Below are 23777 nucleotides of genomic sequence, written 5' to 3'. Positions count from 1 at the left end.
TTCATTTTTCAGACTTTGCTTAGGAAAAAAACTATGTGCATCTTAAAAAGACCATAACCCAGAGTTACAAGGTTAATTAAATCAGAAAAACAATTTAATTCTATAACAGTAAAATTGTCTTTGGAGGAAGCAACCATCAATATAATATCCACATTAGCTTCCTGTTGATGCAGAAATTATTGTAAGAATGCCAGCTTTTTACCAGCCCTCTTATAATCTTTACACTGCAGCTCTGCTCTTATCACAGCTTGTGAAATTAGACAGGAAATTTAGCCCTGGAAATAAGGAAGTTTCTCCTATATAGCGCAACCTTTGACAGTGTTAGAATATGTAGTACTTTCATGGCATTAGACCTTCAGATTTCAAGGAGAGATTCTTATCATGTCCCATTCTTCTTTTTAAACTTCTTTTAGGAAAGGGAAATATCATAAATTGTCTTTCAGTTGGTATGTTCATTGGTATAATAAATATGTTCCAATTAAAGTAAACAGAGTAAACTTGTTGAATTCAACATCCTATTTAGTATTATATTTACTGTTGTTTAACTTTTTCTAATTTCTTTTTTGTCTGTCGTGGCTTTATCTCAGTAAAATGCGGGAGTTGAAAAGATTTAAAATTGAGGGTTTTTTTCTTATATCTCAAAGGAGTATATAATTGTTTTGAATATGGGCACTGGTGAACATTTTTCTTTTGTGTTTTTAGCTTACAAATTTGGAGAGGAAGTGGCAACACCATGAGCAAAATAATTTTGTGATGAAAGAATGTATCCTTTAAAAAACTGCAAGTGAACTTGACTGAGGGATTTTTTTCTCTAGGAATTTCTTTAAAGACTGAAATAATATTCAGTTCAACATCAGATACCTAATATGTACAAAATACTGGCTAAACTATGTGGGAAATGAATAAGACTTAGTTTCCATTCTACAGTTGTGTGTGTGTGTGCGTGTGTGTGTGTATTAAAGTAACTAATAGAAAGCAGACCATACAAAGCCATAGTGTGGCATAGTGACTAAGTACTCATTTTAGAGTCAGGAAATCTAATTTTAAATATTGACTCTACTATGTATAGGTTATGGACTTTGAACAGTTTACTTAACTGTTCAAACTGCAATTTTATCATCTCAAATACAGCTAATATTTCCTTCTCATAGACTTGTTGGGAGAATTATATATAACCATATATATGTATATGTGTGTATGTATGGTCATTTTTTGTTATTTATAATGCTGTACCTTAGATATCTGGGAAGCAAAGGGAGGGATAACCAAGTGTACACATGAGAAATTTGACCTTCAATCTCATCTACCAAGATAGTACTTATGTCCCATCTTATTTCTATCAAGATAGTACTTACGTTCAGTCTTTTTGCTCATCTTTTTGTGTAATCATAGATGGAAGCAGCTACTGACAACAGGTATTGTGAGTGTAAGAAACGTTTCCCCAAATGTTGTCTCCTGGCCCCTTCTTTGACCTATTCAAGAGCAACTCTGATTAGAGAACTAGATTCTAACTCATTGGTTGCATAGGCTCTCTAGGATGCTACTGAACATCCTCTCAGGGCAGCGTGGACCCAGCTTCCCTCCAGATGAGATGCTAAAGGCTCTATTCCCAGTGGTTGTGCAGTTTATTTTAAAAGCAGATTTGTATTCACAATATGTTAAAGTCCAGAACTCTGGTTTTATCTGACATAAAGTAGATGATTTTGAAGCAGAGTGACGTCTAGAAACTTGCCTGAAATTCTGTGTGGTACTCTAAAGGATGTGGTTCTTCTGAACATTGAAGTGTTCTATCACCAGATAGAGATGAATAACATATTAACTCTAAAAATGTTTATATAGCATAGGTCAACTTTTTTGAAACAAGTTTGGCCTGGCCTTTTAGGGTTAGACCTTTTAGGTTTAGGTTTGATGCTTAATCTGTTAAAATACTGTTTGTTTTTTAAAAACTATTCTAATTGTGCTTTTTTGTGCCATCTTCAGTTTTCAGTAAGAAAAATACTAGTGTAATTTGGGTCTTTTCTGCATCACAGAATTAGATTAATATTTGTATTGATATTGTTCCCTCTTAACTCATGTAATTAGTCATAGCAACCAAGAGTCAAGAGAGTGATTACCGGCCGATTATGAAGAATGTGTCCAAGCAGATTGCAGAGTATAATAAAAACATCGTGGATGCTCTGCATAGCATGAGCAGAAACTGAGTCTGAACCAACTGCAAGTCTCTATAGAAATGTTCTCTTGCTGCTAAACCTTGTACACGCCATTAAAAAATTGCTTACCCTTGACGAGTTTTACCTAAAAATTTTTGAAATAACTTTGAAGAATGATGCTTTAAATAGTATAATAGTTTAATAAATATCTTATGTATTAAAAAAGTATCATCTCCCTTTATATTTAGATTTCTTTTGTGTAGGTGATAAAAATGTCTCAAAGAACCAGGAGATAAAACAAACAAAAAGTGGCTGTTGTTATTCATTTAGTTGGTATAATCCATCTGTGGCAGCAAATGCTATCATCTTTTCATATGTCAAGCCTAGGAGGCATGCTTGGAGTATGATTCTGATTTAGCATTTATCAACCTTGCCAATTTTTGCTTCTAGAAATAAATAATAAGAATAGAAGGGAGGTATTTAGTTTTGAGTTTTACTTCTCAAGCAGGATATATTTGATGTTTTAAGGCATATGAAATCACAGGTAAATACGTAACATTTTTTATATGTCAGTTATTCCTTTGTGAAATTAAGACATTCTTTATTGGGGATTAATATTTTTACTCTTTGCATTAAAAAAATTCTTACATGTATTTGCTAGGAAAAGCATGAAATTTAAAATAAATGTTGTATTTACAGTGGACTCTTTTGGACTATGGCTGCTGCTGTTCATTTTTATTCTGGAGTATGCATTCACTCTTTAGTACTACAGGAGGACTTAAGTAGATTAATTTATAAGCATTGCCAACACATTTGAAAGGAAAAGGTGGAAGAGGTAGAAATGTATCATGTCAATCTGGGGAGACATTATGGAACTGAAGATGTATCCTCTTTTTTGGGAAGAATGAGTCACTTTTCCCAGAATAAAGTATTCTTTAAAACTATCCTTCCTTTGCTCTGATCTTGCATTCCTCAAGTTATTCTACTTCTCAGTTTTCATGAAACACAAGCAGATTAGTTTCTTTTTTAAAAGGCTTTATTGAGATACAGTTTACATATGGTGAAAGTTCCCATGCATGTTCCTTACCTGAAGTAAATATTTATCATTAAATTATTCAATTTTAGTTCTGTGTGAGTTTAGGTAGAAGGGTGAAGCTTGTTGAATTTGATTAACTCGGGTACTAGTATGGCCAAAGATTCTGCACACTGATACATTCATTAAGGTGGCATTCATAAAATATGTTCCTTAGATCCTGAGTTCTTCAGGTTTCTAATAGGTGTTATACCATCAAAGGATTCATAGTCAAAGGAATTTGGGAAGCATTATTTTATTTTATTTTATTTTAAATTTTATTTTATTTTTAAACTTTACAATATTGTATTAGTTTTGCCAAATATCAAAATGAATCCGCCATAGGTATACCTGTGTTCCCCATCCTGAACCCTCCTCCCTCCTCTCTCCCCATACCCTCCCTCTGGGTCATCCCAGTGCACCAGCCCCAAGCATCCAGTATCGTGCATCGAACCTGGACTGGCGACTCGTTTCATACATGATATTATACATGTTTCAATGCCATTCTCCCAAATCTCCCCACCCTCTCCCTCTCCCACAGAGTCCATAAGACTGATCTATACATCAGTGTCTCTTTTGCTGTCTCGTACACAGGGTTATTGTTACCATCTTTCTAAATTCCATATATATGCGTTAGTATACTGTATTGGTGTTTTTCTTTCTGGCTTACTTCACTCTGTATAATAGGTTCCAGTTTCATCCATCTCATTAGAACTGATTCAAATGTATTCTTTTTAATGGCTGAGTAATACTCCATTGTGTATATGTACCACTGCTTTCTTATCCATTCATCTGCTGATGGGCATCTAGGTTGCTTCCATGTCCTGGCTATTATAAACAGTGCTGCGATGAACATTGGGGTACACATGTCTCTTTCCCTTCTGGTTTCCTCAGTGTGTATGCCCAGCAGTGGGATTGCTGGATCATAAGGCAGTTCTATTTCCAGTTTTTTAAGGAATCTCCACACTGTTCTCCATAGTGGCTGTACTAGTTTGCATTCCCACCAACAGTGTAAGAGAGTTCCCTTTTCTCCACACCCTCTCCAGCATTTATTGCTTGTAGACTTTTGGATCGCAGCCATTCTGACTGGTATGAAATGGTACCTCATAGTGGTTTTGATTTGCATTTCTCTGATAATGAGTGATGTTGAGCATCTTTTCATGTGTTTGTTAGCCATCTGTAGGGAAGCATTATTTTAAACAAAGGTAAATTATTCTCTTCTTGTCTGCTCAGAACCCTTAATATGCTAATGTGCAATAAGCTCAAGAAGAATATATACTATTAATATTACAGTTTTTTCTGAGTAGTGGGATTGTGGGTCTTTTCATCTTCATTGAACTTTCTGGTACTTTCTCAAAATTATCTGTGATGTACATATAATAGTTAGACATGCAATAAAAATTCAAATTAAAAACATATATACAGTTAATACTTTAACTTGTAGAAAGGACATATGATAGTTGAGACAGCTCTGCTGTAATCATTGAGCTAGAACTTAACCAGTCTTTACTCAGAAAGAAAATAGGAGGAAAATTGCCTCGTCATTATATATGTGTGTTTGTATTATAACATTGTGAAGTTTGGCAGAAAAAGATTGAAAATTTCTTGAAAAAAGCAAAATTCCCAACTTCCATTCTAAATTATTCATGTATGATATTTGGGGAACATAATTAAGCAGGATTTCTTTAAACTAAAATGTGTTATCTGAGGGAAATTCTTACTAATGTCTCTTCCTTCCTCTCAGAGCTTTTCAACAAATCCAACAAGAATATTCTCTCTGCTAGGATAGACCTGGAGGCTACTATCTGCTTAAACCGGCTCTTCCTCAGGCAGTCACATTGCTCAGTGAGTTTCATTCCTGTTAAAATAACACCTTGTGAGTTGTATGGAAAGAAGCTGCAGACTGAACAAACATGCTGAATAGTCTCACTAATGAAGATCAACATCGGAAAGTTAGCAAAATCTTTGTTTTTCCCACCATTATCTTTATCAGTAAATAAACATGAGTTCTTTATACTCTTTCACTAATGGGAGTCCCTGGTTTGGACCGTATTCTGGTTTCATGTTACAGCGTAAAATTCAGGCAGGGTAAGAGAATTAGAGCGTGGAGTCAGGCTCTTCACACTGGAGATGAAAGATCAGTTAAGAGAAGCTCCAGGGGTTCTTGCTGCCCAATTTCTCTGTAGTTGTTTCCTTTAGCTATTTGATTCCAGCATGAACAACCTTAATAAATAAGAACATTTATACTTGAAGTAAGAAGAAACTGACAGACTACTAGGGAACTGTGGTGATCTAATTTAAAATTAATGTATCTTTCATTTTTATCTACCTTTTAAAATAAAAGCAGGTTGTATCTTTAAATCGCAGATTCACAGTTTGAGAACTGAGATTGAGCATCTTTAAAAAGATAGCTTTTAATACAAAGGTAGAAAATTTAGGAAAGACAGATAAAATGAAGAAAATTACTTCTGATCACATTAGTCTTTTAAGATGTGCGTCTATATACATGTCATACATACCTATTTTTCATTATATATTTATATATTTTTTTTAAATTAAGATCATACTGTTCTTAAACTTTTGCTGTTTATAGTTTTGCAAACATTTATTCATGTCATTATATACTCTTGTACAACAACATGTTAAATTGCTGTATATTATTTTATTTATAGGAATACTTTCTGAAAACAAACACCCATGTATTGAATGAGGTTAGTGGGGTGTGGTTAGGCGTAAGCTTTGAATTATGTAACTGAGTTTGAACCACAGCTCCACTGCTAACTTTTCATATGACCTAGGGAAGTTACTTAGTCTCTGAATTTCGTTTCTTCGTCTATAAAATGGAATAATAGTGCTTAACTCACAGGATTGGCTCAAAGAGTCAAAAGCAAAAGTCCAAGGCCTTTTGACACAAATTGCCCTCAGGAACATGACACGAATAGCAGTGTGCAGGAATGCTTGCTTGCCTGCACTCTCGCCATCATTGGCATTATCCACACTGACCGTGCACTACATATATTTGTTTTAGTTGTTTTAAGTAAACCAAACTGCCTTCATCACTATAACTAAGAATTTTCTTGTGTTTTAATTAGGAACACAATGCAGAATGTGTTTTCATGCTAAAAAATATAATTTAAAAAATTCTATTAAAATACTTACTATAACTTTGTAATAACAAAAGGTTAATTCAAGCTGAGCACCAAAGAACTGATGCTTTTGAACTGTGGTGTTGGAGAAGACTCTTGAGAGTCCCTTGGACTGTAAGGAGATCCAACCAGTCCATTCTGAAGGAGATCAGCCCTGGGATTTCTTTGGAAGGAATGATGCTAAAGCCGAAACTCCAGTACTTTGGCCACCTCATGCAAAGAGCTGACTCACTGGAAAAGACTCTGATGCTGGGAGGGATTGGGGGCAGGAGGAGAAAGGGACGACAGAGGATGAGATGGCTGGATGGCATCACCGACTCGATGGACGTGAGTTTGAGTGAACTCCGGGAGATGGTGATGGACAGGGAGGCCTGGCGTGCTGCGATTCATGGGGTCGCAAAGAGTCGGACACGACTGAGCAACTGAACTGAACTGAACTGAATTCTTACTGCTTATTTTTAGTAGATAATAGATTATATTTTGCTGCCTCAGTATCTTTCCTCATAACATATTGTAATGAATTACTGCTCTGAAACTAACTGTATAATCTCAAGGGACATAGGAATAACGTGTGTATAAATAGCCTAGTTGATAAATAGGCTGTTCTGCTTGGTCAACTTTATTCTCCTTCAAGTCAAGAGTGGTTACGCATAAAGAGAAGTTGTGTCATAGGAGGGAAAATAACACCCACTGGAGAGTCCAGTGTAGAAGAGAGTTTGGAGGAAGCATGAGTCAGAAAATTGAGTGATCTTCTACCTAAAAGAGGCTTAAATAACACTAGGTAAGCATTTCACAAGAAAAAATATAAAAACTAAAATGAGATTTTCAAAATTACTGTTTTATTTCAAAGTCTTTTTGTAAAACAGTATTTTTACCATGATAACAACATAGTGACACCATGAAAGAAAGCAAACTTAATTGATTAGAATTGTATTTGGTATAGATCAAGAAAGAACTACGACTAGCCAAACTGAAATATTAGCTCATTTCTGTGTTGTCACTTTCAACAGATAAATTCACCCTACTAAAGGAAGTCTTGATTAACATGAAGGTGAAACTGTTTGAAAGGCAGCTGTGCTCACCACTACACCACCAGTGCTGAAGGTGAAAATATTTGCTGTCCATATTGTAGTCCATAAGCTCAACCTGAATTTTTTTATCAAAGTAAACTGTAGTTCATTTTTAAAAGCCTCTCTCAGTGTTTAAATAGCTTCTTGTTAAAATGAACTTTCCCTCAGTTTACTGGAGTGGGGGAGGGCCACCTTAGAGGCCAACCAGCACCACCCCACCCCCCCAGCCAAGGACAAAGCAGGGGCTTTGTGTCTCAGGAGTAGGGGAAATGGTTAAGAAGCAGAGGAAGAGAAAATTGCTTTTCCAGCCTCTCTGACTTCCCATGTAGCCTACAGAGAAAAGCAAGCATCCCTTGGGAGGAAATAACAAAAGTGCCAAACAGTAGATGGATGGATGAAGCCTAAATCTCTGCAGTGTACTAGAGCTCTTGGCTTTAAATGTCACAAAAGCCCCGTGCCTTGCTCATGGTGGTTATCAGAAGGCCAAATGGACATTTACTGCCAGTTGGCCCTACCTTCCTGGAGACATCTAGCCTTGAACGTGTTCCTTGGCTCAGTTCCTCTTCCTGCTAGAAATATTTCAGAGTCAGAGAAGGGGCTCTGGTGAAGCTGTGAAAGTCCAGTTGCCTTCTTTCCTTTTTCTGTGGCACAGTAGAGATAGCCAGTTAGACCATGAGAAGTATCCATAAGAGACCCTAAGAGACAGCTAATTGAAAGAACTACAGATAATAGGAGGCAAGCAAACTTATTACAAAACCTCTCACCACTGTATTATCTCCAAAATCCCCCTACTTCAGCCAAAAAAAAGATAAAACTCTTCCATAAAATAAACATTCAAAATTTCTGTGATCCAGTATCTTTTTCTTGACCACAGATTAGATTTCCAGGACAAGTTTTCCTTACCACATACTCTGATTTGTCAGACTGTTTATTTCTAGGAAACTTCATGACCTCAGTGTGCACTGCCATCCCCCTCCCTAAACAGTAACCTCAACAAGCCATATCTCTTACTTATCTTCAGTAAGTATTAAAGTATGACCTGATGAAAAGAATTTTTTAAAGAGTATGTTGGATTGATTGTCTGAAATTCCATACCAAGCTAATGTTTTGACATAGTGTGGTCACAGCCTCAGAAATGTAAACAGAAAGGACATTTCCAAATGAAGACTCGAAAGGAGACTTAGCACGAACACATTGCACCTCAGTGAGGAAAACTCACTGGAATTTCAACTACCATGAGCGTCAGACCCCTCATCCTATCTTGTAATAATCCGACTTTATCCCTACTTTAAAAGGACGTGGGACTTTGAGTTTGAAGAAGCACCTATGCATCTCTCTCATGAGAATATGTCTTAGAAGCATAGTTTCTAAGTCTTTCTTTTCTTGAAGAAGGCCTCTCTCTTCCTAAGACTAGTTCCTATACTGCTGCCTTCTACTACTTCCTTCTGAATCTTCCTTAATTTTCGGTGTTTCATCCCCTTCTTCCTATGGCTTTAGCCTCTCCTCCATTGGATTTCATCCTGTCAATACAGAAACACATTGATTTTCCTCCCATTCTTTTCACATTCAGAACTCTTATCCAACATCTCATCCTCTGTCATTCCCTTCTCCTTCTGCCTTCAGTCTTTCCCAGCACCAGGGTCTTTTCTAAGGAATTGGCTCTTTGCATCAGGCGGCCAAAGTATTGGAGCTTCAGTTTCAGCAGTCTTGCTAGTGAATATTCAGGATTGATTCCCTTTAGGATTAACTGGTTTGATCTCCTTGAAATCAAAGAGACTCTCAAGAGTCTTCAACACCACAGCTCAAAAGCATCAATTCTTTGGTGCTCTGCCTTCTTTGTGGTCCAACTCTGACTCATACATGAGTGAGAGTGAGTGAAGTCACTCAGTCGTGTCCGACTCTTTGTGACCCCATAGACTGTAGCCTACCAGGCTCCTCTGTCCATGGGATTTTCCAGGCAATAGTACTGGAGTGGATTGTCATTTCCTTCCATACATCCATACATGGCTACTGGAAAAACTAGCTTTGACTAGATGGACCTTTGTTGGCAAAGTAATGTTTCTGCTTTTTAATACTTTGTCTAGGTTTGTCGATAACTTTTCTTCCATGGAGCAAGGGTCTTTTAATTTCATGGCTGCAATCACCATCTGTGGTGATTTTAGAGCCCAAGAAAATAAAGTCTGTCACTGTTTCCATTGTTTTCCCATCTGTTTGCCATGGAGTGATGGGATCAGATGCCATGATCTTAGTTTTTTGAAAACTAAGATTCGATATATATTGTACACCTAAAGAAAATCTCAATTCAGACTGGCCAAATTTCAAATGCTTAATAGCGCATGTGGATAGTGGCTACAAACTGCACAGCATAGATTTAGAATTTAGAACTTTTTATTTTGATTATAGGAAGGGGATGAGTCACAGGAGGAAGCCAAATGGCAGTTTTATAAAATAGAGGAAGACTGTCCCATAAGGCAAAAAAAAAATTCCTATGTGAGATTATAATCTAAAGTAGGATTTTTTGCACTTCCTTTGACTGCTCTGAAATTATTCTTGTTAGGGAGTTTGGGATGGACATGTATACACTGCTGTGTTTAAAATGGGTGATCAACAGGACCTGCTGTAGCGTGCATGAAGCTCTGCTCAGTGTTGTGTGCCAGCCTGGACAGAAGAGGAGTTCGGGGAAGATTGGGTGCGTGTGTATGCATGGCTGAGTCCCTTTGCTGCTCACCTGAAACCATCACAGCTTGTTAATTGGCTAGACCCCAATATAAAATCTGAAAAAGAAATAAATAAATTACTCTTACAGATATATTTCATTGAAACTTAACCTCAATTGGTCAAATGAAGAAAAAATACACATAGTAGTTAAAAATATTTATACATTTTCGTCTAAATGAAGCCTCTGAAAGAATCGGTCAGGCCAGATCTTCTGTAACTTCAGTAATTGATAATAGCAGAAGGTTTGTGAATTATACTTACTTTTAATAACTGTAGTATTGAAAAACAGTTTGCAGCCTGTATTCTATGGTATAAATATTTTATATGATGCCAGTGTCAATAATATTTTCCTCATTTATCTGTGTATCATCTAGATAGTAAACTCTAATTGCCAGAGTTGAAAAGCTTTGAATTACAGAGCTATTCTAAGAAAACCTCTAAACTGAGACCTTCTTTGGAAAAAATATCAGTGTAAGGGAAGCTTTTTCTAGTCTCTCATCCAATGCCCCAATTTCTCCCATCAAAGAACAGTATATCTAAAAGTCTATTTGACTAGTATACCTTTTATTTAAAATAATATTTATACTCAATAGGGATTTACTTTAACAACATGATTTTTTGACACCTAGCAAATTATCGAATATTGTTATTTAACAGTGTTTAAAATAGGCTGGGTCACACAAATGAGGTAACATTGCAGTCGGCTACCTGTTGAGCTCCACGTGAAGCTCTCCTTGGCCCCTTCCCAGCCGCACTCTGGCTCCCCAGGCCTTCCTCTCAGCCTCACAGATCTCTGGCACTAGTATCAGCAGAGGAAGGAGCAAGGATGAAGGCGAGTAGATTAAAACAATGGGGAAGGGAAGAAGACAGAGTAGGCAAAGTACCTTGTGACCTTAAAATAACGAGCCAGTTTTCCTGTGTGTCTGGTGAAGTGTCTTTAAAGACAATTCCAAAAAAGAAACTATAAAAAATGTTTAGAATAAAAGCAACATCCTTCAGCTAAGAGCTTGCCCTACCAAGTTTGCTATTTTGAAGCTCAGCTCACATCTGAATTTAACTGAAAAGCAGGTTTCAGTACATTCAGAAGGTGAGGAATGGGGATAAGGTAAGGATTAGTCTTACTGTTTGAAAATCATTGTTTATAACTCATATTACCATCTTTTGAAATGATAAAAGAAGTAGTGGTCCCCCTGCTCCCATCTGTTATATAATCAGATCTTCTTGGTTGAGATGGAAATAAATTTCCAATTTTGTTTATTCCACATAAACTCTGCTATGTGCCTGTAGACTTCAAAATTTTTCAGTTTTTTACATTGAAACAACATAGTGAAGGAGCAAAGAGTGAAAGCATCAGTGGAAGATTTCCAAAATGGCTATGGTACACAGAATTTAAATGTTCACATCCTAATCCCTAGAAGCCGTGAGTTACTTGTTACCTTACTTGGCAAAAGAAACAATGCAATTGTGAGTAAGGATTGAGATGGGAAGATTATTCTGGATTATCTGGGTGAACTCAGTGAAATCACAAACTTCTCTTGAAAAAGGAGGCAAGAAGGTCCAAGCCAGAGAAATAAAACATGAGATTTAGAAGCAATTGATGTTCTTTGAAGATGGAGGAAGGAGCTGTGAGCCAAGAAATGCAGGCAGCCTCTAGAATCTGGGAAAGGAAAGGAAATAGAATCTCCCCAGGGCCTCCAGAAGGATTTTAGCCTAGACCCCTCAGACTTCTGACTTCCAGAACTGTAAGATAATAAATTTATGTTGCCTTAGGCCACTAATTTTGTGGTAATTTATTACAACCATTATTTATGCAGCATATGCCACAACCCCCTGCAATTACTTTCTCTCCAATTATAGTTTCCATCCTCATATTTATTTGTCATAATTTCATTGCCAGTAACAGGAACTGCTAATGGTATAAAGTCCATCATATGAGGAAAGCAAAACATATCTGTACATATAAAGACAACCATACCAGAAGGTAAGGCTGTCTGTTTCTGTTTATCACATTCATTCAACTAATAATTGAATAAAGAAGTGACCAAGACCAATAAAATTCCTCCCCAGACTGAACTTAAATCCTAATGGAAGAGTAAGCAGTGCAAGTTCATATGATGATAACTTTTCTTGGTAAATGTCAATACTGACTGATACCGGAAAATTAAACCAAGTGTCTTTTTGTAAACCCACTGCCAAATTCATGAAACCTTTATCACCATAAAATATGTTTTTCCTGAGGCATTCATGTAAAACTTCCAGGGGTTCTTCAGGACCTGACATCTCATTTATTTCATACCAGCTTTCTCAAATTTTATGGGATAATAATCACTTTCTAAAGTGATTAAAGGTACTCAAGTGAATATTATGGGCTTCCCTGGTAGCTCAGCTGGTAAAGAATCTGCTTGCAATGCAGGAGATCCTGGTTCGATTCCTGGCTCAGGAAGATACCCTGGAGAAGGATACTCCAACATTTGGGGGCTTCCCTGGTGTCTCAGACAGTAAAGAATCTACCTGCAATGCGGGAGACTTGGGTTTGATCCCTGGGTTGTGAAGATTCCCAGGAAGAGGGCATGGCAACCCACTCTAGTATTCTGGCCTGGAGAATCCCATGGGCAGAGAAGCCTGCTGGGTTACAGCCCATGGGGTCACAGAGTCGGACATGACTGAGTGACTAAGCTCAAGTGAATGTTACAGCTTCTGTCCCTATGATCCACCTTGAGCCTAAACGCCATATTCTGACCAGCATCCCAGAATAACCCAGGACTTTTAAGACTGACATGGGCTCTCCAAAATGTCTGTATGAGAGGGTCTATTTTGTCATTGAAACTGTGGCTGAGACTTTTATTAAAGCTGTATTTCATTGGCAAGCACACTGTTCATTTGGGGAATAGTAATATAGATTCAGGGTAGAATTCAAAAGTTTCCTCTAAGATACTCATTGGCACTGCCACTACAAGACAGATAACTAAGAGAGTTGAAGATCTAGTCACTGCCATGGGCAACTTGGGAGACGGTCTGGTCCAGATGAAGGGAAGGTTGAGCTAACCAAGTTCTGTTTATGTGCTGCCATTGTATTCCTTGGGAGTAGAGCAACTCCCAACAAAATACAGAAGTATAATTTTCATATCTCTGTAACTGAAGAAATTAACCAATAACTGTCTCAAGTGACTATGAAAATGCAAGTGTTGTCCAACTCTTTGTGACCCCATGGACTGTAGCCTGCCAGGCTCCCCTGTCCATGGACTTCTCCAGGCAAGAATACTGGAGTAGGTAGCCATTCCCTTCTCCAGGGGATCTTCACAATCCAGGGATTGAACCTGGGTCTCTGGCATTGCAGGCAGATTTTTTACCATCTGAGCCAGTAGGGAAGTGACTCTAAATGATATTTAATGAAACTGCACAGGTATTTCATATTATCTATGTTTTTTCCCAACAAAATCAAACTCCAAGTATGAAGTAAGTTTATATGTAAAAACATTTAAAATAGAGACATCCTTCATTTCTTTCCCTTACCCCTTATATTCAACAGAAACTTCTAAAATTTTATCTCCAAAATATCACCTGTTTAGTCTATTTGCATTTTTAAATTATAATCCTAGTTCAAGCCACCATCATGTTTCACTTGGACCTTAAGTGATCTCTTGCTTCTCTATAATCCATTCTTTAAGCACAGCTATGGTAATAATACTTTTGATTTCATTGAAAAAATTAAAAATCAGTAAATATTAAATCAAAGAATTTTAACAACAAATACCAGTGTACCCACCACCAGGAATTAGTAAGTTATTAATATTTTATCTTTACAGATACGAATGACATTACAAATATGATAGAAATAGATATAATATGTATGGTGATGTTTTCTTTGTTTCTTTCTTCAGCCCTGTAGCCCAAAATCATTATCTTAAATTTAGTGCTTATCCTTCAAGGCTGTTTTTATACTCTTACTCCATATAAGTGTGTATAAACAAAATATAGAATTGTTTTGTGTGCTTAAGAAATCTACATAAATGCTATCATTCCACACCTTTTTCCAATCAAACATTACTTTTTAAAAAGCTATCCATGTTGATTCTTACAAATCTTATTTATTCATTTTAAGTGCTATTTACTTTATTCCAGTGTATGAAAAAACCACAACCTACTCTTTACTCTTTTGCTACCGACTGGTGTTCAGGTTGCTCTGTACTTTTCTCTATTATAATGCCCCAGCTAACACTCTGCCATGTGACACTTTATGCTCATGCTTACGACTTTAATTGACTAGGTATAGAATTGCTAGACTATAGGTTATCACATTTTCAGTTAGTTCTTTCTAAAGTGGTTGTGCTCATTTACAGTCCCACCAAGTCATCTCCTGGACTTGGTATTTTCAGACTTTAAATATTTTCAGATTGTTGTTTTAGTGGGATTTCCATGATAACTAGTGAGATCAAGTATCTTTTCACACAACTATTAGACATTAATTTTTCTTCTGCAAATTATCTGTTCATGTTCATTGTCTACTACTGTTTTGAATCCAAATTATTTACATCCCATAGTTTATTTACATCTATCTATCTATCTATATATTTCCCTAAAAACTTCTCTCAGGACATGCCTTATCTTTTCACTTTGTATAAGATGTTATTTGTCATTCAGAAATTTTATTTGAGGTAATAAGTTTAAAATACAAATTAGATCATAATCTTCCCCTCTGCTTAAAACCTCTAGTGACCTCCCTCTGCTAAACATTTTGCCTGGACACACAAATCAGTTTTTCAGGATCTTGGGGAAGCCTTTTCTGATCATTCAATTGAACTCCACCCCCCAACACTCTACTTATATTAGCCTGCTTTATTCTCTTAACAGCACTTACAATTTTATCTCTTTATGATATATTCTTAAGTATTTAATTCTCTGCCACCCCTACACCAACCCACCTAGAATTTGAGCTCCATAACAGAAGGGACTTTGTGTTTTTAATTGTGGTACACACCTGTGCTTTGAACAATGCTAGTAGGCACTTGGGTTTTTATTAAGAAAATGAAACAATGACCTTACTATAATTCTGTATAATTTGCAGTATAGATTGGTATATAAAAGAATGTGGACCCATTCATTCTCAATAATGCCTAGAATAATGCTTTGTATATGGTAGGTTCTGAACAGATATTTTTTTATAAATGGATTGTTTTTGACATTATACAATTCTGATTTTAAAAATGTATGCTCAAAAAATGGTACCAGTGAACCTATTTGCCGGGAAGGAATGGAGACACAGACATAGAGAATGGACTTGTGGACACAGTGGGGAAGGAAAGGGTGGGGCAAATTGAGAAAGTAGCATTGACGCATATGCACTACCATGTATAAAATAGATAGCCAGGGGAGGGCTACCGTATAGCGCAGGGAGACCAGCCTGGCGCGCTGTAACAACCCTAAGGGGCAGGATGATGGGGGCTGGGAGGAGGCTCAAGAGGGAGGGGATAAATATATGTATATATAGGTATAGTTATGACTGATTTGTGATGTTGTACGGCAGAAACCACACAACACTGTAAAGCAATTATCCTCCAACTAAAAAATGTTTAAAGGGGTAAAAAAAAACTTATGCTCAGTGTTAGTATATATAAAAAAAGTGTTGTATAGTGAAGAAAACTAGGTAAGCCACACTGATAGGACTTTTCTTGTTAGGGTTTCCTTCTTTCGAGATATACTGCATATCATAGAAGCCCTACAACCAGACTTAGATCAACTAAGAAGATTGGGTTATTACTATAACAGCCTTTCCAGGAGAAGAAAGGGTTACAACATTGGGTTGGCCAAAAAGTACATTTGAATTTTTCCATACCATCTTACGGAATAATCCAGATGAACTTTTTGGTCAATCCAATATAAAGGATATTTGTTTCAGAACAATGGGGAACACATACAGAATAGTAGTTAAGAGCATGAGTTCTGGAGGTAGACAAATCTGGGTTTTAATCCTGGGTCTGCCACTTGTTAGGGTAACCCAGGACCAACAACCTTCTCTAATTCTCAGTTTTAGCAACTGCAAAATAAGGGAAACAATGTCTTCCTTATAGAATATATTAATAGATGAACTGCACAGTCAAGCATCTGCACAGTGCCTGCCATGAAAGTACTCAATAAATAGTAACAGCTAATATTGTTAAATGGAAGTTATTATATATTCTCACATGTTATATAATGGAAATAAAGAGATTTTTAACTTTTAATGACATTATAAGACTGCAGTCTTGTTATAATGTACTAGGGAATACTTTTTCACTGGAAGAACAAATTGCCTTAGATGCTTTACTTCCTATCTTGACTTCTAGTTTTCAATGATGAATTATTATAGATTTGTGCAAATTTCAAATATTATTGACTAAACCTTTTATTCTAAAAAGTATTTTCATTACTTTGTAGTTACATATGTGTAAATATATGTAACATTTTAGATAGTGCATCAGTTCAGTCCAGTCGCTCAGTCGTGTCCAACTCTTTGTGAACCCATGGACTGCAGCATGCGAGGCTTCCCTGTCCATCGCCAACTCCCAGAGCTTACTCAAACTCATGTCCATCGAGTCAGTGATGCCATCCAACCATCTCATCTTCTGCCTTCCCCTTCTCCTCCCGCCTTCAATCTTTCCCAGCATCAGGGTCTTTTCTAATGAGTCAGTTCTTCGCATCAAGTGACTTCAAAGTATTGGAGTTTCAGCTTCAGTATCAGTGAGTATTCAGGACTGATTTCCTTTAGGATGGATGGGCTGTATCTCCTTGCAGTCCAGAGGACTCTCAAGAGTCTTCTCCAATACTACAGTTTAAAAGCATCAATTCTTTAGTGCTCAGGTTTCTTTATAGTCCATCTCTCACATCAATACATGACTACTGGAAAAACCATAGCTTTGACTAGACGGACCTTTGTTGGCAAAGTAATGTCTCTGCTTTTGAATATGTATTTATGTATATCTTATTCAATTTTCCACAACCTCAAAAAGATAGGAATTTCCATTCCCATTTTACAAAGAAATATTACATAAAGTCCAAGATCTCAGAGCATGTCATAGATTTTCAGTGAGCTTACAGGAAGTAAATAAGAGAATGAATAATTTAAGCACAAGTCATGCATGGAAAACAAATAGTTTATTATACATTGCTAATGTAGAAATCGCTTCCCCAGTGGCTCAGTGGTAAAGAGTCCACCTGCAATGCAGGAGACTTGCAGGAAACACAGGTTCAGTCCCTGGGTTGGGAAGATCCCCTGGAGAAGAAAATGACAGCCCATTCCCAGGTATTATTACCTGGGAAATCCCATGGATGAGGAACCTGGAGGGTTACAGTCCATGGGATCACAAAAGAGTCGGACAAGACTTAGTGACTAAGGAGCATAACAAAGGATGGAAATACATAATGAATTTCTTGTTCATACAGAAAGTTCAATTATAGTTTAATTTTCACTGAAATATTCAGGTAAGTTCTCAGTGATAGGATGAGAATTGAGTTGGGCTTCAAAGTGTGAGTAGAGATAAATGGACATGGGGACAAAAATATTTCAGGTGGACGCAACTAGAGGCAGTCACTTAAGCAGGCAGGAACATGGTTGTCAAGTGGATTGAAGCACTTTACTAGAAGCCTTTCAACTCTATCTAAAAAAAAAAAAAAAGACAATACATACAAACTGCAGTATATGTTGGACTAATTTTATGGCTCAAAGCTATTATTTAACTTTCTACAATATAACAAACATGGGAACATCATCAGATAAATCATTAAGTCAAAAATGTAAAAGCAAGGAGACTTTGATACAGATAAGTTGCTAAAATTTTCTAGCATGGCACACAGTGGCAGACCTGGGGTATGAACAGATGTTTCTGGTTTCTGAGTTCTACCTATGTGATTTGATTCCTCATTTACAAGTGGGGAACTGAAGTCTGGAGAGGTTACGTTACATAAAGTTTATTAGTGTTAATTTAGTGGAGTTTTTCTTTCTGATTTCTCTAAAAGTACAGATAGAATAACAGAATATAAAATATGAAAGTGAAAGTGAAGTCGCTCAGTTGTGTCCGACTCTTAGCGACCCCATAGATTGTAGCCTACCAGGCTCCTCTGTCTATGGGATTTTCCAAGCAATAGTACTGGACTGGATTGCCATTTCCTTCTCCAGGAGGTCTTCCCGGCCCAGGGATCAAACCCAGGTCTCCCGCATTGTAGACAGATGCTTTACCATCTGAGCCACCAGGGAAGTCTATAAAATATGAATAGAGCACAATTAATAAGCTCTGTCATACAGAAAAGAACTAATCAATGATTATAGTAAAGTTGCAGGATATAAAATCAACATACAGAAATCCCTTGCATTCCTATACACTAATAATGAGAAAACAGAAAGAGAAATTAAGGAAACAATTCCGTTTACCATTGCAACGGAAAGAATAAAATACTTAGGAATATATCTACCTAAAGAAACTAAAGACCTATACATAGAAAACTATAAAACACTGGTGAAAGAAATCAAAGAGGACACTAATAGATGGAGAAATATACCATGTTCATGGATTGGAAGAATCAATATAGTGAAAATGAGTATACTACCCAAAGCAATGTATAGATTCAGTGCAATCCCTATCAAGCTACCAACGGTATTCTTCACAGAGCTAGAACAAATAATTTCACAATTTGTATGGAAATACAAAAAACCTCGAATAGCCAAAGCGATCTTGAGAAAGAAGAATGGAACTGGAGGAATCAACCTACCTGACTTCAGGCTCTACTACAAAGCCACAGTTATCAAGACAGTATGGTACTGGCACAAAGACAGAAATATAGCTCAATGGAACAAAATAGAAAGCCCAGAGATAAATCCACACACATATGGACACCTTATATTTGACAAAGGAGGCAAGAATATACAATGGATTAAAGACAATCTCTTTAACAAGTGGTGCTGGGAAATCTGGTCAACCACTTGTAAAAGAATGAAACTAGAACACTTTCTAACACCATACACAAAAATAAACTCAAAATGGATTAAAGATCTAAACGTAAGACCAGAAACTATAAAACTCCTAGAGCAGAATACAGGCAAAACACTCTCTGACATACATCACAGCAGGATCCTCTATGATCCACCTCCCAGAATATTGGAAATAAAAGCAAAAATAAACAAATGGGAACTAATTAAACTTAAAAGCTTCTGCACATCAAAGGAAACTATTAGCAAGGTGAAAAGACAGCCTTCAGAATGGGAGAAAATAATAGTAAATGAAGCAACTGACAAACAACTAATCTCAAAAATATACAAGCAACTCCTACAGTTCAACTCCAGAAAAATAAATGACCCAATCAAAAAATGGGCCAAAGAACTAAATAGACATTTCTCCAAAGAAGACATACAGATGGCTAACAAACACTTGAAAAGATGCTTAACATCACTCATTATCAGAGAAATGCAAATCAAAACCACTATGAGGTACCATTTCACGCCAGTCAGAATGGCTGCGATCCAAAAATCTACAAGCAATAAATGCTGGAGAGGGTGTGGAGAAAAGGGAACCCTCTTACACTGTTGGTGGGAATGCAAACTAGTACAGCCACTATGGAGAACAGTGTGGAGATTCCTTAAAAAACTGGAAATAGAACTGCCTTATGATCCAGCAATCCCACTGCTGGGCATACACACTGAGGAAACCAGAAGGGAAAGAGACACGTGTACCCCAATGTTCATCGCAGCACTGTTTATAATAGCCAGGACATGGAAGCAACCTAGATGCCCATCAGCAGATGAATGGATAAGAAAGCAGTGGTACATATACACAATGGAGTATTACTCAGCCATTAAAAAGAATACATTTGAATCAGTTCTAATGAGGTGGATGAAACTGGAGCCTATTATACAGAGCGAAGTAAGCCAGAAAGAAAAACACCAATACAGTATACTAACGCATATATATGGAATTTAGAAAGATGGTAACAATAACCCTGTGTACGAGACAGCAAAAGAGACACTGATGTATAGACCAGTCTTATGGACTCTGTTGGAGAGGGAGAGGGTGGGAAGATTTGGGAGAATGGCATTGAAACATGTATAATATCATGTATGAAACGAGTTGCCAGTCCAGGTTCGATGCACGATACTGGATGCTTGGGGCTTGTGCACTGGGACGACCCAGAGGGAGGGTATGGGGAGGGAGAAGGGAGGAGGGTTCAGGATGGGGAACACAGGTATACCTGTGGCAGATTCATCTCGATATTTGGCAAAACTAATACAATATTGTAAAGTTTAAAAATAAAATAAAATTAAAAAAAAAAAGAAAAGGAGTCAAAAGCAGAGGAGCAAATTAGGAAGATAATTCTGTTTGATTCGCATTGAATTTGGGTTGTTGCTAGATAAACTTTGAATGTCCAGGGCACCCTTCTTTAAAAAGTTCTCCAAATTATAGGAAGAACCACTTGGGGTTTTTACACTTGTACAACTGTTTGTATATATGTTTGTTTATTCTAATCCCAAAGATTCTCCTTACCCTCCAGTTATGCAACCAAGTCGTGAATTTCCCGTTTGACAGTTAGGTATTAGGTGTGTGCATTTCCTTGGCTTAATAGTTTAAACTACCCTCTAACCATTACTGTCTTTGAAGATTTAGACTTAAAAGAAGAGATACAGTATTTCTTAGTCACTCCCACCCTGTAAGATATGCCTGCTTGTACCTTCACTCCTTTCTCTTCAGTTCAGTGGAAACCTGATGAAGACCAGACCTAGAGCTTATCCAAACCTGGAGCTGATAAAGAAAGACAATGTTACTGTGAAAGAATATTATATATCCTACCCCTAACTTTTTGCAGGGATAGAGTAAGAATCTTTCACCCTTCACAGGAACATGCCACCCACTTAATTTGACTTAATGTTATATATCTAAAAAACTATAAAATCGGGTCTGTATAGTCCTTTAAAAAGTTGACAAATTTCTCAGTAAAATATACGTAAATATTTTCCAGAATGTTCTCATCTTACACTCAACGATAATGCAAGAAACAAGAAAATTAAAGTGGTAAGAAATTAAGATAGTAGTCTCATTACCTAAGTTTCTCAGGGTGTTGAGAAAGCAAGCTAATAAGAATACTTCAGTTATTTTGCTTCAGATTTCATTTTCATGTTATCTTTTGTCATTAGCTCACTTGGCCATGAATTAATCAGGCCCTTTTCCTGTTGGTCTGCAGGAAAGAGGTCTTATAGTTTAAGTTTTTACCTTTTGGACCAGTTTCCTTTTTAGCTAAATTTCATGTTTTATCATATTTTTAAAGTAAGTGTGCAAATTTAGTATATAATTTTTTCTTACTTATTATATACCTACTATGCAGAGAACTCATGTTTCCTCATGGCAATTACTAAGGAAATTTTCAAAATGCTATCTAACATCTATTAGTGTTCTTCCTATTAATAGGAGCCCTTTGATAAATTTATCAAGATTCAGTCGCTTAGCGGTAGCATTTCTGTGCCTGTTGTATTAGGTAACTCTAGCCCAACAAATTTTCCAGCTTCTGAGATTTTGTGGTTTCTGCCTTCTCTCCCATTTTCTTTGGCAGGTTGGCTTTACATCCTTAAAGAATTCATTGACTCTATTTTAATGATTTTGAGAGGGAGAAGTAGTTACTGCATGTGACTATCTCACTGTCTGAAAACTGGAAGTTCAATTTCAATTCTATTTGCCTTGTCTGTTTTGAGGAGAATGAGGTTATCCAACATTTGTTGTTTCTAAAAGAGGCAATCAAGGCATAAGCCACACTTGAGTAAACCATTACATTTGGGAATAAATGAAAACAGAAGTATACTTGAATTATTTATGATAGTTCCTTTTTCTTGTGATCACTTAAAATTATGTGCACAGTTCTTATATTAATTATTTCATCTTTTAATCACTAAGATACATTATTTCAAGCTTCATACAAATGGCTATTAATTTCCCTTCTGAAGCTTTAACAACATTAATAGTAATGTTTATTTTGTACATACCCCATCTCAGGCACCTTGCTAAGTATTGTATATACATTATCATAGAGTCTTTATAACAACCTCATAAAGTGAGTACTTTCAAACTGCTATTATAGATAAAGAAGCAGGGCTTACATATCCAGTGTAACATGCTAGTAAATGGTGGGCTTAGGCCTTTATGCTTCTTTTCCTGTTTTTGAGGTTTGTTCTCTTAACGAAATGCTATACTATACTGGGGAGAACCTTACCTGTTCAACTTAGAGACAGTCTAGTTTGATTATATCCTCCATAGCATGAATTGTGTATGGGTCTGTAGGTATTATTAATATGTATCTGCATTTTTAATTAAATGTATATACATGATTAAGTGAATTTCTTTTTATTAAATAAACTTTTCCTGCTTATAGACTTTCTGTCCTTTAAGCCAGGTTAAAGTCTTGACAAATAACATCAATTAATATTATTAACTTAATTTGGTGCTAGAATGCCAATTTCAGAAGTCATTTCAAATATGGACTTTCCAGTGTCAAGCAATTTATAGCACAGACAGCCTCTGTGTCTCTGCCTTTTATAGAATATTTTGCCAAATGCAAGAGAAAAAAACTCTCCTTACTGAAAAAAATGGTTTCTATTTTGAGTTGTTTTGTTAAATTCCTCTTTACAAGTTTTTTTTGTTTGTTTCTGTATCTAACAAGAAGGACTGTGATTGCTATCTCAGTGATTGGGTGTGGCTGAAGAGAAGATACACAATCTAAGGTTAATTTGTTCTCTTTCTCCATCTCTTTGCCACTTCACTGAAGTGGTTAAGAGAAAGCTTTAAAGACAAAGGGAAAATTTATTATAAAGGCCCCTGGGGGGAATAGCTTACCGGGCTATGAGTTTAGAATGTTCCGGGAACAGTGAGGAGGCCATTGTGCCTAAGTGCAGAGGCCATGGGGAGGCTCTGATAAAGCTGGAGAGGTTGGCAGGATGGCTCCTGCAGGGCAGTGCAGGCCATGCCAAGAGTTCACAATACACAGCTGATGAGTAGCCATGAGTCACAACATGCAGAGCCCTTCATGGGGCCAATGCCAGGCACAAGCAAGTATCTCATAACCCCCCATCTCATAACCCTTACTATAACCCTCGAGGAGGCAAAAGCAGAGATTCGGGCCTGAACCTCTAGCAGTTTTGCAGGCAGTTTTAGAAGTCAAAGAATTACTGCTTAGTTATTTTACAGTGAGATGCCTGTATTCCTGACTGACCTGGTGGGGGGTAAATTCAGTTTCATGTATGGACACATACATGTTGTCATTATAAATATTATGTGCAAAAAAACAGGCTCTTCAGAAACCTTCTCCTGGACACTTCACCCATCAGCGCTAACAGCACGGAATTGAATAAACTTCTGCTTATGTAGGAACTAGTTAAACTACCTTTATTTGATTTTCTAAGATATCAAAATATAAAGTTCTCCAAACTGAAATGTCTCCTAAATAGAGTTTAAAGGCTTTGTAAATTTCATGTTTCAACTCTATGCTGCTAAGTCAGTTTAGTCGTGTCCTACTCTGTGCGACCCCATAGATGGCAGCCCACTAGGCTCCCCCATCCCTGGGATTCTCCAGGCAAGAACACTGGAGTGGGTTGCCATTTCCTTCTCCAATGCAT

At 36.9% G+C, this 23777-nt stretch overlaps 1 protein-coding gene across 5 annotated transcripts in view; it reads left to right on the top strand.

Moving 5' to 3' along the window:
• Positions 1–23777, top strand: part of IFT74 (intraflagellar transport 74) — a 122447-nt gene that overhangs the window by 90310 nt on the left and 8360 nt on the right. For 4 of the 5 annotated variants that reach the window (XR_015169484.1, XM_086414920.1, XM_086414918.1 and 1 more), the window contains 2 exons: positions 703–763; positions 2083–3094. The exons of the other annotated variant lie outside the window; for it this stretch is intronic. Coding sequence is in view for 3 of the 4 variants with exons in the window: in XM_086414920.1 (XP_086271046.1) it covers positions 703–763; positions 2083–2201 (180 nt within the window). In the remaining variant the exon portion in view is untranslated. Of the gene's footprint in view, positions 1–702; positions 764–2082; positions 3095–23777 lie in introns of those variants that run through there. 5 annotated transcript variants of the gene reach the window in all.

Source organism: Bos grunniens, chromosome 8 (genome assembly GCF_055505025.1).
Source record: "Bos grunniens cultivar Pamir isolate PY7600 chromosome 8, Bosgru_T2T1.0, whole genome shotgun sequence".
NCBI lineage: Eukaryota > Metazoa > Chordata > Mammalia > Artiodactyla > Bovidae > Bos > Bos grunniens.
Note: the sequence above shows the minus strand (reverse complement) of the source record. Positions and strands in the feature narration are given on the sequence as shown.